We start from the raw sequence: 16,042 nt of genomic DNA, 5'->3' as shown, positions 1-16,042 counted from the left end.
AACTGCATTACAAAGAGATGCAAGTGCGCACACACACAAACACACACACACATGCACACACAGGCACACAGACTCACGCACACAGACACACACACCACTATCTGTCCCTCTACCTCCGCTCCTTTTTCTCATCCTCTCTAATCAACCCCCCCACCTCTTTTCCCAGTCTGCATTTCCCAGAGGGAATGATTGACAGTCATACCCTTAACACTGACACCCTGACAGCTCAGCCTCTTTGGTATGTGGGCAGAGGGTGTGTGTGTGTGTGTGTGTGTGTGTGTGTGTGTGTGTGTGTGTGTGTGTGTGTGTGTGTGTGTGTGTGTGTGTGTGTGTGTGTGTGTGTGTGTGTGTGTGTGTGTGTGTGTGTGTGTGAGGCGGTGTTGGTGGCGTTATGGTCAAGGAGGGTCACGCTGTGTTGTGACTGACATTCCAAAAAGACGCCTGATAGACTTGGCCATGCTGCTGCTTCTGCTGTTGTTGCAGTGTGTGGACGGGGCTTTTGTCAAAGTGTGAGATATGGTGTGTGTGTGTGTGTGTGTGTGTGTGTGTGTGTGTGTGTGTGTGTGTGTGTGTGTGTGTGTGTGTGTGTGTGTGTGTGTGTGTGTGATCAGAAAGGAAGTGCAGTTTCAGGTTCCAACAGTATATTTTCATGATGCACTAATATACTGTGATTTCAGCCGTTATTTCAAGCTCTTCGTTATCTTTCTTGCTCTAAAACAAAAGCCTCATTATTTATTTTTCCTTCACTCCGCGTGAAGAGATAAAAAATTAAATTGTTCATCTTCCTTACGAGCAAATCTTAAACAATGGTTACTTCTCTATCCTTCTCTTTTTCTTTCATCCAAAACAATCCATCCGTTTATCTCATCTCCTTCTCCTGCTCTTGTTCCCTCTCTCTCCCTGTAGTCTATTAAGCCCCACTATTAATTTGTGTGTGCGTGCTCATATGTGTGTGTCTGCATGTGTGCCTGTCAGAGACAGTTCATTTGAATTTCCCTTCAATCACTTCCTATTACCCAGGTGATAAATCAGCAGTGCTGACAGAGCCCCCACCCGTCCATGCTGCCCCGGGTCCAAACGCCCACCCCCAGTACAAACGAGTCTTCACAGCGATACATAGAAGGAAAGAGGGGATGTTATTATCCTCACTGATAAAGCTTAGAAAGACGCAGAGAGGTCAAAGATGAGGAGGAGAATTCATAGATAATACAAGTAGGACCAATTTATTTTGAGGTTTGCTTTTGTCATGAGATTTGTTCATAATAAGAAAAAAATTAACTATCAGTTCCCTCATCTTGTCAATTCTGTCATCTGAATTAAATCATTTATAAACTACGAAATTTCTCTTTTTAGCAGTGAGAACTTTTTCCTCCTCTCCCGGGCTGAGGCCTGGATCCTTTTGGAAATGACTTTCCTCCCCACCCCAGCCACGCTCAGTTTGAGCGCAGATGAATTCTTTCCCCACAATCCGTGTCTCAGTTTGTGAGCCTCTGAGGGAATTGTATTTGTTTATAGTCGAGCCTTTTCCCATCAGGAGTGCAGAAGACAATGTGAAGAGATTGAGAGAGAGAGGGAGCTATTTGGGGAATGGAGAAAAAGGGAAATACTATTATGCAAATGTGCAAACCAACGGGGCCATCCTGTGTCTGTGTGTGTGTGTGTGTCAGAGGGCCGATTAGGGCTCATCTGTTAGTGCTGTGAGATTTGGACCAAACCATTACCTTCCCATTTCTGAGACAGTAGACCAAGTGTGTGTGTGTGTGTGTGAGAGAGAAAAAAAATAGTAAAACTGCTGTAAATACCTCACAGGTCTACTGTCCTTTTCTATTATTAGCATCCACTGTTATCAGGGGGGGGGGGGAGTGTAGGGCAGACCATAATAAGAATAAAAATCATATATTTATGGTAAATAGGGTAATATATGTTAATATGATTTTTCTCTATCTATTCAACACTGTTATTTTTTACAAATCCTCTTCACTTTGCAAATAGATTTCTGACAACAATATAAATCCTAATTTCTAATCAACAACATTGAAAACCAGTAGAGTTCATACCTCCACCAACAGTTCCCTCAAATTCAATCAAGCTGCACCAAACTGTGCACACTCCCCCAAATCAGCTCCCTAAATATTTTAGATTTTTAATAAAGATTCATTAATTATTTCCTCGGGAAATCAGTGAAAATGTCAAAATAAACCTCACAATGTTAAATAAAATTTTTAAATAATTCTGGATCCCGCCTCCGATCCAGAACTGCACATAGAATGGGTTCTTCCCTGACCCATACTACATCCTTCCACCAAGTTTCACAGTAATCTGTCCAATAGTTTTTGTTTACTCTTGCTTACAAACAACCAAACCAATCAACAAACAAATAAACAAACAGCGTATTATAAAAGCAGAAAATTACAGCTCCTACCACTCTCTGCATTGTGGCGTTGGGTGACAACAGTGAGAGCATGAAGTCCAATTAGAGTAACAGGTCAATGGATCTCTATCAGATGAAATAAAATACTGCAAAAAGATGTGTAATACTACAGTTACCTCAAAAGTTAGTGGCATCATCATTTTATAATCTGTCTTGGTGTTTGCAAACAGCAATCAGCCAACGCAGGGTTTTAGTGGGTGACATGCGTTGTGTCACAGTGTCTGCAGGACATTTTATTTTGTCAGAAGCTCAGTACATTTACTCAGTTTCACACAGGAAGCAGGTTTTCAACATCTCCCATCTTTCCTCATGTCTTCCTCCACCATTTCTCTCAATCGAGTCAATCCCGCTCTTGTCTTCTACAAATGTTATTTATATCCTCTGCTCCTTCCTGTCCTGCCCCAAGTCCAACTTCACCCTGACACCCCCTCTCACCCTGTACAACTCCCCCCGACTCCACTCCCACCGCCACCTCCACCCCCCGAAAACCCCAACCCCTCCATGGCCCGGCAGCTGCGCCCCTCCTCTTTGATGAGGGCTGATGGCGCCGTATGAGCGGTGGAATTGACAACATTTAGGGGGGCGAATGAGAATGATCCATCTTCCTTAGCGGGCCTGTCACCCCACTGGCCAAACTTCATCATGGCCAATTACCACGGCAGACCCCGTCTTCTCTGCTGCCGCCGCCGCCGCTGCCTGGCCCCCATCTACATGGATACATGGACACATTAGACACCATTATAATAAGACAGAGCGCAGCCAAGAGAGGGAGGGGCGGGATAGCTTGTATCATTGGACGGAAAAAAAAAACTACAAGTGTGATGTGGGAGGGGGGGGCGAGGGGGGTATTAAGAGAGAAAAGAGCTTAAAATGTGTCTGAAGACTGAGAGAGAGAGAGAGAGAGAGAGAGAGAGAGAGAGAGAGAGAGAGAGAGGTGTAGTGTACAGGGTAAGCTCTTATTTGGCAGGTCACAGTCCAGTGGTTGTGTTGTGTGTTGACGAGCACAGGGTGTTTAAGAGGTCAGTGAGCACAAACACATGCCTGCACTTACACTTACACCTCACACACACACGCACACACACACACACACACACACACACACACACACACACACACACACACACACACACACAGATGCAGAGGTATTAAAAGGGTCAGTGCAAAACTCTCACCTCATCACCTAAAGGAAATTCTGATTGCTGTCATTAGTGTACTCTCTCACACACACACACACACACACACCCACCCACACTCACACACACACACACACACACACACACACACACACACACACACACACACACACACACACACACACACACGTTTCATGTAACTTAATAGGAATTATAGATAATTAAGTATGCCATATTCATTAAGTGAGGACATTGTATTAATTTACATGTTTGCTCAAAGTGATTTTAATCATCACGGCTTGTTGGCGTAGTGGTGGTTTGCAGCTCAGGAGGGATCTGAGTTCAAACGCGGGTGTTGTTGTAGTTGTTTGTCTCTATATGTCTGCCCTGGGATGTCCTTTCGCACAGTGTCGGCTGGGACTGGCTCTGTCCCCCCCGTGACCCTCAAAAAGGATCAGCAGTATAGATCATGCATGGATGTTATAGATGATGGGTTATCTGCAACTTAATTGTGATGTCAGTTCCTCCCTTTTCCATTTCATTCAAGACAAGGCCACGTAAACTTCTTCATGCAACCCTGGTGTTCATCATATAATAGGGAGTTGTAGTTCAAGCCCTTTGAATGCTTCTACATATTAGCATCTGTGCTAAAATCAAGAAGGGAAAAATGATCACTTATCTATTTTATGGATCTATAACCCATTGTTTTCTCAAAACACACAGTTCTGCAAACACTAATACGAAATTACTACACACATGCACACACATAGTCAGTAGACAGGTCCTTTAACTATCATCAGCACAGTGGCCCTGAGAATATATGGTTGGTTATCAGGGTCAATACTTTACTTTACATTATCACACATGCACACACACACACACACACACACACACACACACACACACACACACACACACACACACACACACACACAAAGACCTGGCAGCGAGATGAGGACGAATGGGTCATGGCTATGTGCTGGGGTCAGACACAGGTGAGGGGCTGGTTTCCATCCATCTGTCTGCATTTAGTGAGTGTGAGAGAACAAGCTTTAACCAGGATGATATTGAAAAGATAAGATATTGACTTCATTATTGGGGTTCATCCAAAGCTCATAATCTATGTTGTGGATGACAGATTTTTCATTTTGCAAAATCAATCTGTAGCATTTTCATGTTTTTCTTTTGGCCCAAGAAGAGAAGAACTTTTGGTTTATATTAGTCGCCTTGAAATAAATGTTTAAAGGACAGGAAATGGTGAAATTTTTTAAACAACATCCTTGTATTAAACTAATTTCAATAAAACAGGCATCACCCTGAATTTCCACTTTCACTATTGCGTAATAATTTTGCCATTAATTAGTTAACTTAATTAATTATTCATTATCATGGTGACATTCACTGTTCATCTGATTGTCATATAAAATAAATCCACTCCAGGACATGACGGTAATCATGAGTTTTTTTTATTTTGACATTTTGAACTTAGGCTTCAAGGTCACTCTGGAATTATTTTTGTCTAAAAAAAACAGTTTGCACTGTAAATAAAAACAGTTCAAATAGACAACAGCTAGATATTTGTTTGTCACTTCATTCCTCTCTTCTCTATGTGGTGTTAAACTTCTGTAGGGTGTGTGTGTGTGTGTGTGTGTGTGTGTGTGTGTGTTAAGGGCATTGAGAGTCAGTGTGTACGTGTGCTGAGATGATCACAGTTCTTATTGTTGTTGGTATCTGGGGAGAGAAGAGGCTTTGTGTTATCCATGGTCTGTGGATGCCTCTGCATTGTGTGTGTGTGTATGTGTATGTGTTGTATATAAGTGGTGTGTGTGTGTGTGTGTGTGTGTGTGTGTGTGTGTGTGTGTGTGTGTGTGTGTGTGTGTGTGTGTGTGTGAGATGAAGAGGCAGAGGAAGCTGATCTTGTGGTTATAGACTGTTGAACTTGGTTGTACAGTAAATCCCTGTCTATGTAAACAGATCAATACACTCAGCTGTAGGTGTTTCTGTGCGTGTGTGCGTGTGTGTGTGTATGTGTGTGTGTGTCTCTGCTCATACCTCTTTACTTTGCTCTCTGCTATGAGGAAGCATGTCAGACGTGTAGCAGGATTAATCAGATGTGTCAAACATCTGCAACATCCAGCACCAATATATATTCACGTTATATCAGAAAATGTCATGATTTGCTTTGATGCTCTGACTCATTGAAGATCTTTCTCCACTTCCTGTCTTTGCCCAGACGTCAGATTATTCGTCCATGGCCTCACTAGCGGGCGGACTGGACGAGATGAAGAACAGTTTGGCCAATCCTGGTGCAGAGTTAGGAGCCAGTGTCTCCGGTCCACAGTCCTATTCTCTTGTTCCAGGTAAGAAAGATGACCAACCAATAACAGCACTCCTGCAGAATAAGACACATCACAATTATACCAACATACCTAACAGCTATATGCAAACTTAATAGACCTTCCCTAAAAAAGATGTATTGTGTCCAACTCACAATCTGATGTAGCTGAATTCAGTAAATCTTTTCCAGGAGCCTCTGGTGCATGGTTGTACATATCTGTGTCTGACTGAATCATTCTAGTATGTTCTTTGATCTGTCTCATTCTTGTGAACAAGATATCTCCAGAAAGCCTTGAGGAAATTTCTTTAAAATTTGGTGCAAACATTCACTTGGACTCAATAATGTCCTAATTTGAATTAGGTGGTCAAAGGTCAAAGGTAAAAGTCACTGCGACTTTGTGAACGCGTTAACTTAAGAACACCTTAAGAAAATCATTTCAAATTTGGCACAAATGTTAATTTAGACTCACAGATTAACTGATTAGACTTGGGTGGTCAAAGGTCAAGGTCATGGTGGCTTTACAAGACATGCTTTTGGCCTCTTGAACATGATATCTTAAGTGTGCCTTAAAGGAATTTCTTGGAGACAGTTTGAGTTGTAAACTATAATTTTAGTTGCTTGTATTAAATGTATTCGTAAAATCATTGTGGTGTGATTGTGAATTAGGGAACGACACAGCCAGAGCTCCAACATATAATCAAGCCCAAGTCATGGTTCTGAAAACCATGAATTCATTTTCCATTTGCTGTGATCCAGAGGCTTCCTCATGTCTACATCAGCAGTGACAGAGGCTACAGGGATTCTAAGTGATTTAACCTGTTTAAAGAGCTCACAGCTCTGGATCTCAGGAGAGGTGGAAGCCTGGAGGAGACGTGAGAGCCTCTTCTCTTCCTCTGTCTCCATTCAGGGGCACTGGGAGAGGCAGTGGTTAATTAAGAATAGACCAGGGAGCACTTGGACAAGGCTTCGCCGTTCCTATCTGTAATGAGGGGAATCATAGAGCTGGGAATTTGGGGATATCTGGGAATGGGCTCTTTTTTTGTGTTTAGCCCCTGAAATCACTGAAGACTATTACCTGCTCACGCCGAGAGACAGACAGAGCGGGAGAGGGAGAGAAAAAAAGTCAGAGAGATAAAATTTCCATTTCTGCTTATGCATGCAAACACACACACATTCGTATTCCCACATTCTTTACAAATATTATGCATGCATTTCCTTGCCTGTCTTTCCCCTCAGAATAGGGCTCCCTCTAGGGGATCAGAAGTCTGTGTTTTTGATGCTATGTTATTGCTTCTTTGACGTGTTGATACTCTGGACACTCGCTGAAGATCCGCATTTAATCCACATTCTCCGTCTTCCTTTCCGGGGTCTTTTCCACATCTGTAGGGAATTTTCATTTTCCCTCCTAGAAGTTCATCCAGTCAATGCGAGCGTGAACACACACAGAGACACGTTGTAAACCCCCGATCCCCCCCCAGGTTTGACATGTGTTGCTCTGATAGCTGTTTGATTGGATAGGGAGACGGTGAGGAAGGCAGAAAGAGAGTGTTCATCTGTAGCTGCAAGTGAGCACAGAGGAGACTTGTACTTGTTCGTTGACCTCTACGACAAAGCTGCGGAGAACAGCAACACAACTGGCATAAATATGCACAGGCACAGAAAAACACACACACACACACACACACACACACACACACACACGCACACACGCACACACACACACACACACACACACACACACACACACACACACACACACACACACACACCTCAGAGGATCTGGCCCTGTCTGCCCCCTCTAAGTTGGGCTGTAGAGAGTCCATCTCTCCTCTCTTCCAACCTCTCCTCCCTCTCCTCCTTGCCCTGTGCACTGACCCTGAGCGGATGAGTAGCCCGTCTGCACTAATGCCTCGCTGTCGCGTCAAACACAGAGAAAAACTTTACTACACCGAGACAGGAGAGAGGAGGCGAGGAGGGACAGAGGAGGCTGGAGCCAGCGAGGGAATCTGTGAGCGAGAAACACAAGTAGGGAGGGATGGAAGCAAATATTAAGTGAAGAGGACAGAAATATGCGAGGATGAGATGCATTGGTTGATTTGTAACCACACACCTTCTGTTTTTCTGTTCCACTTCTTTCCCCATTTCTGTTTCCCTTTTTAATTTTCCAGTAAAGCTCAGTTGATAGAGATTGTTCAGGCTGACCAATACTGATATCATTAAATATGAGAATTTAATGAGAAATAATTATAATTAATTTGAGAAGGATTTCTTAAATACAATTTTTTAAACTATGACAATGTCAGCTCATGTATTTTGGTGACGTTTTTGTCTGGAGCCACAATGAACCTTTGGGTGAATATTCCACTTCATGATAGCTTCTAGTAAGTTGAGGAGATGATCCCTTAACTTTCACTTAGTTTCCTACCACCATCATTTATTATACCTTGATGGAAAATAACTCAATCCATTAACTCTACCAATATAATAAGAACAATTTGGATCTCATTCATGCTTTTACATACAAAACGTGATCAATTTATAAAGTGTGATGCAACAGAATAGGAACTATTTAAAATGAGTTCCAACATGATCAATTACAACATTATAATGCTGCTCAAATATAAAATTATCAGTAATAAAATTTTGTATGAGGGTGGCTGTTCCACTTAATGACTATTCTGTGTTTGTCCCCGTCAAATTTAGTTGATAATACTTCTGTATCTTTACTTAAATACAACTTTGACCTAAAGAAACATCTTGCACCTCTGCTCCACTCTATTTAAACATCACCTCTTTCCTATTCCCTCAAGTCAAACCACTTTCTCTTCCACTGGTCTTTTATGTTTTCTTCTCGACATCACTCTCTCCTCTCCTCGTCCTCCTCCTCCACTCAGTTAGTTAGTTGTGGTTAAGTGGAGGGGAAGTGAATGGGATTGATGGTGTTAGCATCTGAGCTGTTTATGATGATGATAAATGTGTGTGTGCAGGGGGGTGGGGGGTGGGTACTCGGTGCATGTGTGTGCGTGCGTGCGTGTGTGTGTGTGATGATGATGAATGGAGGGCTCCCTCTCACCGCACTCCCACTGTCTACTGCGTGCAAACACAGAGAAATGATTTGGGCCGACACACTGTCATGTAATCTAATGCAGTTATATATCCTATCCACCAAGTGACAGACAGAAGGAGGAGGGGGGGGGAGCGGCGGTGGTAACAAGAGGAGGGCGAGTCGGTAAATTAATAGATGCCAGCGGATGGAAAAACAAGGAGGAGAGAAACAAAAGAAAGAGGGTCGCCCGGAATGTGCTCTGCCAAAAATGTTTCAATAAAGATCTTCTGCGACACAAAGTATTTTCAAGGTGATAATTGTAACCTTTGAAAATAAATCACTACCGCGTTAATTCCGTCACTGGTAGGACTAGTGTCAGGAGCGGAAAGTAAATGTCACAGGTCATTTTCAAACACAGGTTTAAATAAACACAGGTTTAAATAATGCTGAATGAAATGACCCCCGTGGACGACTGTTGCAGTTACACCTGCTGAAAGATCTGATTTGAGTTTCTTATCCTTAAAACATCAGTCTCTAAGAATTGGAGAATGATGACTAATGAGTTTTTGTACACGTTAAAAGATACATGAGTTTCTTATATGGCTGCTGGAGTCACTTTAAATTTCTATTATTTTCGATAAATATTAGAAATATTCCTCACCAACAAACTCATAAAACCAGAAAGTCACCAACATATGAAAAGCTGAAATACTGTATTTTCCCAAAAGAACTGATCTGTTTTAAAACAATAGTTTATAGTTTTAAGCCAACAGATATCAATTGTGCAATTGTGCATTTTAGAACTATTGAGCTGCTGGATATATACAGGAGCAGAATGGTGCACAGGAATTAACCCAAATTAACTACAGTACCCATCATCATACAAAAGGAACATGTGACCCAGTGTGGCTCATTAACCTGCTTTTAATAGCTTTGGACCAGTGGAGGCGACATCAGGCTTTGGAACGGTGCTCGTCAGTTGGATCAATTCATTGTTGGTTTTGGGCTTTTGATGGGATTTGTTGGCAAAATTAAAAAATGCAGAGTATTGCCAGCTTCATCCTGTAAATGGTTTCCAGTCTTCATGTTCACAATGATCTTTAATTTGATGACTATTGTACCAAAGTAGAACAATCTATTGTCTATTATCGATCACAATCTACTATCTTTACTGTACCAGTGGAACCACTGGTTCTGGTCAGGCGCTACAAATATATTATATAGCATGGGATAATAAAAGAACATGACATGTATGACAATAACACATTACAGGACAATGTGCAAAGAGCGTATACACACTATAGAGCTGCTTAATGTAAATATGATGGTGGTAAATCTGTGTGTGTGTTTGTGTTTACAGGTCGAGACATAGGCAGCACCACTCTGCCAGGCTACCCTCCTCACGTTCCTCCCACTGGACAGGGCAGCTACTCCACCCCTTCCCTCACTGGGATGGTACCTGGTGAGTGAGGGCACACACACGCACACACACACACACACACACACCCACGGAAAAAAAAGTTTTAACTGAAAATAATTAAAGTAGTTCATCTCTCGTCATCTTCTCACCAGATGTGCAACTGTGCTGTAACTGTTTGAATCCCCAGTGGATAAATGTGTGCAGTGTTTCCGTGTGTGTCTTCAGGGGGTGAACTTAGCTTTGCCACTTCCTCTTTCTTGTCTTGTCAACACTCTGGCTGACAGTGCTCCCAGGGGGTGGCGTGTGTGAGCTTTTGTGTACCTATATATGTGTATTTGCCTGTGTTGTGTGTGTGTGTGTGTGTCTGTGTGTGTGTGTGTGTGTGTGCGTGTGTGTATCATTAGAAACCAGCCACAGTAGCACAGCTGTCCCTCCTCAACGTTGGTAATTTGTTTTTAATGAGAATCACCAGTGACCCACGACTAATTCATTCATTCCCTTCCACTCCGCCTTCTACGCCGCTTTTGTGTTTCAATCCTGGACCGCCATTCTCTCTCTCCGGCTCTCCCTCTCTCTCTCTCTCAGTCTTGCAGTGGTCATCCTGGTCAGTGTGAAGTATACTGCAGGGGAAATAAATGGAGAAACGCAAAAGCAACCGCAGCAGTGAAACAAAATCAAAACCATGTTGTTTACAAGTTCTTGTCTCTGTGTATTCCCAGTCATTCAGTTAGTGACACACACAGACACACACACACACACACACACACACACACACACACACACACACACACACACACACACACACACACACACAACACAACACACACACACACACTCTCAGTGGACATGTAGGAACAGCACGTCTAAAGATGGGTAACCCTGTCGCCCTGTCCCCCTGTGCTCACCCCGTCCTGTCCTCAGGTTTGACAGCATATTTGTGTGTGTGGTTGTGTGTTTGAGTTGGTATATGTTTATGTGTGTGTTGGCATGCGATTGTTTGTGCGCGCGTGTGTTTGTTATTGACAGTGTGTGTACGTGTGTGTGCGACCTTGACACTGAGCTACACAAGGGAGACCCCTTAGCCTCCTCGTTCCTCCCTCCTCCCACTTCCCTCCCTCGCTCCCTCCGTCTCCTAAACAACCTGACACGTTGCCGTCACTACGGTGATGACAAGGGGAGGATGTTCGCACCCAGGGATGCCATGGAGACCACATCCCGACCCCACCTGACAGCTAAACATACACACACATAACCACACACACAAATGCACAAGAAAGAAAACTTGGGTCGTACACACACACACCCACACATAACATCTAAATTCCTCTCAGTGAATATTGGAAGCTGCCTGAATCCACGAGCTGACTAAAATGAGTGGAGGAGATAATCTCTCAACTTTGCTTCTCCGGCTCCACCGTGTTTTTTATCTCAGCACTTCTCCCGGCAAATTATTCTCCTTTTTGTCCGCTCTGTCTAATATCATACCTTCATTAAGCAAGCAACTCTCTTCTGCTGTTCTTCTTTTCTCCCTCTCTGTCTCCGTCTCTCTCTCTCCCTCTCCCTGCAGCAGGGGGGCTGACACTCAGGGGGGGTGTAGGAGAGCAGCGAGGCAGAACCGACAGAACGAGAGGGAAAGAGGAGGAGCGGGTGGGGGGAGGCTGGGAGGGAGGGAGGGGGGCATCAGGGTCTGTGACTGTCAGCTATGGGAGAGGGATCCCCCCGGGAGGAGTGAAGGTTCAGGAGAGGAGAAAGAAAGAGTGGGGAAAAAATAAAAAGAGGTGAAGAGATGGGGAAGAATGTTGTTTTGATGTGAAGGGTGACGAGCGGGTTAGAGTCAGGCGGGCCAGAGGACGAGAGGCAGAGAAAGTGAAGAGGAAGGGGTGAAGGGAGGAGTGGGAGGGGGAGACATGAGGAAGAGTACACCCCAGACAGTAAGTAGTAAATGAGGGAGAAAAGCTATGCCATCATCCACTGTACGGCGGGACCAGCACAGTCTGGCTGAGCTCTCCAGTTGAATCACCCTCCACACGCTGTTCATCTGGAAAACACAGAGCAGCAGTTGGTCATTAAATCATCATGGTTAAAGTTTGGTTGAGTTTGGGCTCAGAGATGAAAACATTGGTTGGTTGAGTTTAGGGAAAAGACAAAAACAGGTAATTACAGGCGTCAGGGAATTTGCGACTCGTCTTTTGACAGATTTAATATTATGCCTGAACAAAACGATGTCTGACAGATGGTGAACTTGGGAGGTCTGAGGGTTTTATGTTTGTGCTAGAAGTCGCCATCTTTTCCCTGGCATTTGGATAAAATGTGCCTTGAGACAATCTCCATTCTCAAGAGAATAATAACAATCTTGACTTCTGGTGACCCACACTTGTTATCTGCTCTCTGCCATTTGACTGAAATGCTTCTATTGTACTTCAAGCTGTTTGGTTTTGACTGTCCGCACGACATTACACCAAGAATCTTCCCTGTTAACTCATCCATGTCGTAATGAAACCGAACCCTCGATGCCCTTGACAGGATAATTGTTTCTAAACACATCCATTCCTGTTTGTTTTATTCTTTGTCCTGCAGGTGGAGATTTTTCTGGAAGTCCATATTCCCACCCTCAGTATTCCACATACAATGAATCATGGAGATTTCCTAACCCCAGTTTATTAGGTAGGTGAATCCCGTATCTCTGCAGCCAGCCCTGCTTAACAGAACGGGATCAATACGCGTTTCATTTCATTTCATTCTACGTCAAACACAGTTCCAGCCTCTCTAATACTCTCCGGTAATATGTTCATGCTCCACTGTTCATTTTTTCATTACACTACTTTTCATTCTGTATTGTACTGTACAGTACAATACCTCATAGACATACTAATGGTTATGTGCAATGGTTTTTTAAAGACTGGCAAATTGGGGGGAATGGATTTGAAGAAAAGGAAGACGAGAGTTAGAGAGAAAGAGAACGAGGAAGGAACAGATTAGGAGGCTCATATATCTGCATATGTACGTACTCTGTGTGTGTGTATAACATGCATGGTATATCTATATATACTGTATCTACATCTTATCAGAAGAGCATACCAGGATTGATGTTATATGGTATATAAACTGACCCTGAATACTTATTTTTCATGCCATCATGCTCATGATAATCCTCACTCTAATCAATGATGGCAATTGAGTTGCTCATCATCAGGGATAGTGTTCTACAGTTTGTATTGTACACTAATGTGTTAACTATTTTCTGTCTTTTTTCTGTTTGGGTGTGATTGTATTTAACCATGCATAGATCAGGTTTTAATATGTTGTCATAGACACAACAAGAGTGACGACACTGTGACAGACAGCGCACAGTGAGCTCTGAAAGGACAATCAAATGATCAAAGATCAGAAATATCTTTTAAAAAATACAAAATATATACTTTGCTTCTTTTATTGGAAACAAATCTCAAGAAAGTAGGGTTTTTTTAGCCTATTATTAAAAAAAAAAAAAATTCTTGACCTGTTTTTATATAATTACATCTTAAGTAGTGACCAATGGACTTTGGGCTGAAAGCCACAGACTGTACATGAACAAACACATCTTTGGATTTGGTCTTTTATTGGGATTGGTTGACAATCAGACAAATACAGATTATTACAAGCCTTATTCATTAATGTCAGTGAATCAGTGACTAACTCATGACACACAAAATCCCAACAATGTCTCTCTGCACCTTTGTATCTGTGTTCAAACCTAACTAAAGCCAGTCATTGTCAAAGTCATTGTCTTGGGAGCCATTTCCGGAGTCTTGCTCAAAGGTGAAAGGGTCGGGGTGGGGGGGGTGATATGTAAAAGGTCAGTAGGTGAGAGGGGTCAGTTCTGCGCTGACCTGTAGTGTGCCCCCCGGTGTTTCCTCTCCTGACTTCTCCTTTTCCCTCCTTCCCTCCATCCCTCTGTCCCCCAGTGTTTCAGCAGGATTATGGGTCTCTCCTGGGGACGGAAATCGGCTGCTCCTCCAGTCTCTTCACCAGCCAGGCAGGACAGATGCAAGGTAGGTGGAGAGAGAGAGAGAGAGAGAGAAAGCAAATTAAAGAGTATCAACCAACTAAAAGTGTGTGTGATGATTCAGCGATTGTGTAGAAGAAGGTGCAAAGAGAAGAGACTTGAGCATTCTAACGGATGAGCAGACACATAATGTGAGGACAGGATGCACATGATTAGACAGTGAAAGATTTGAGGACCGTGGCAGGAAAACAGAAGCTGTGACGCAGAGGAGAGGTGAGAGGTGGAAGAGAAGGGAGTTCGAAAGGGGGAGAGTGGGCGTCTGAAGTCTTGAGTGAGACTAAATAGTTTGTCAGGCCGGCTTAATGCCTCACTTCCCCAAAGAGCCTCCTGAGATTACCTGGACTGTGGACAGACATAACCTGTCAACACACAGCCAGGCTGATTGATGGAAGTGACAGAGACAGGTGTGTGTGTGTGTGTGTGTGTGTGTGTAGGCAGGTGTGTATTAAGGTGTGCGAGTGTGGGCTGCAGTGTGTCTGTGGGGTTACAGTATTGAATTGACCTCTTCCCTGAGGAGAGAATAGACTCAAGGGATCAGTGGTAGTAGAGCTGTACTCAGTGTGTCATCTTAGACTGTCACTTAGATCTTGTGCGAGTCTCTCAGTGTGTTTGTGTGTTGGCTAGAGATAGAGAGAGAGAGAGAGAGAGAGAGAGAGAGAGAGAGAGAGAGAGAGAGAAAGGAGGTCGACATTGAAAGAGACGAGCGTACGGAAGTCGGCCGAGTCCTTTTTATTGGTTTTTACATGAAAGGGAGACTAATTTCTTCTGTCATTAGCTTCATCGGTTCATGTCATCTCCCCCCTGCCTCTTACTATTCATGTTCACAGTAAAATATAATCTTGCTCATTCCACATTTACCCTGGATTTTGGTAACCCTCATATTTAAAGGATCATTCTGATTCATTACAACTCGGCTCCAAGTTTCGTCGTTTTAAACGTCATTCCTGTCTGTGATAAAAGAAATTGTGCTGAGATCCGCCGTTGCAATGTCATTGCTTCCGAAGAGTAATAGGGACAGAGACACAAGCAGAGCCACATGACAGTCGACTCCACAGAGACAGAGAATAGCACTCAGTAGAGCGCATACCTTCACCAACGCCCAACAAGCCCCCCCCTGGAATTCAAACAAGCCTTAAGGCCACATTACATTATCTCAGCTCCCCCTATAGACCCAAATTTAAATTTTAGATTCAAATTTGTATTTGGATCCACACACTCATAGATACCAGTCCCCTAATTATGTCTGATGGGTTTCATCAAGATCTATGAATTATTCTTTGGGGAACTGGTGAAATGTAAAAAAACTAAAAAACTATCTCGCAATGTTCCTGATTCCACCACCTTGTCCAGATTCACACAAAAAATGTATTTGCCCAACCTTCCACAAAGTTTCAAAGAAATCTGTTTATAAGCATTTTCCTGCTGACAAACAAACAAACTAAAAAATCCTCCAAAATATTAATTATCATCCGACTCTGATGCAGTTCTCCTTAAGTCTGTCTTTTAGCTCATTGTTTTGATTTTAGAAACAACTTCACTCTTTTGTTTCTCTTTGTGCTTGTTTTAACATTTGATGACTGCAGGTTCAAATAATCTGGTTAAAGAGTTATCTTTGTTTTATGAATGTCA

General features: G+C 43.1%; 1 protein-coding gene across 2 annotated transcripts in view; it reads left to right on the top strand.

Moving 5' to 3' along the window:
• pax5 (paired box 5) overlaps positions 1–16,042 on the top strand; it is a 50,103-nt gene that overhangs the window by 31,735 nt on the left and 2,326 nt on the right. For both annotated transcript variants that reach the window (XM_035145929.2, XM_035145919.2), the window contains exons 7-10: positions 5,798–5,924; positions 10,309–10,410; positions 12,946–13,032; positions 14,313–14,399. In XM_035145929.2, coding sequence (XP_035001820.1) covers positions 5,798–5,924; positions 10,309–10,410; positions 12,946–13,032; positions 14,313–14,399 — 403 coding nt within the window. The remainder of the gene's footprint in view (positions 1–5,797; positions 5,925–10,308; positions 10,411–12,945; positions 13,033–14,312; positions 14,400–16,042) is intronic.

Source organism: Hippoglossus stenolepis, chromosome 2 (assembly GCF_022539355.2).
Source record: "Hippoglossus stenolepis isolate QCI-W04-F060 chromosome 2, HSTE1.2, whole genome shotgun sequence".
Lineage (NCBI taxonomy): Eukaryota > Metazoa > Chordata > Actinopteri > Pleuronectiformes > Pleuronectidae > Hippoglossus > Hippoglossus stenolepis.
Note: the sequence above shows the minus strand (reverse complement) of the source record. Positions and strands in the feature narration are given on the sequence as shown.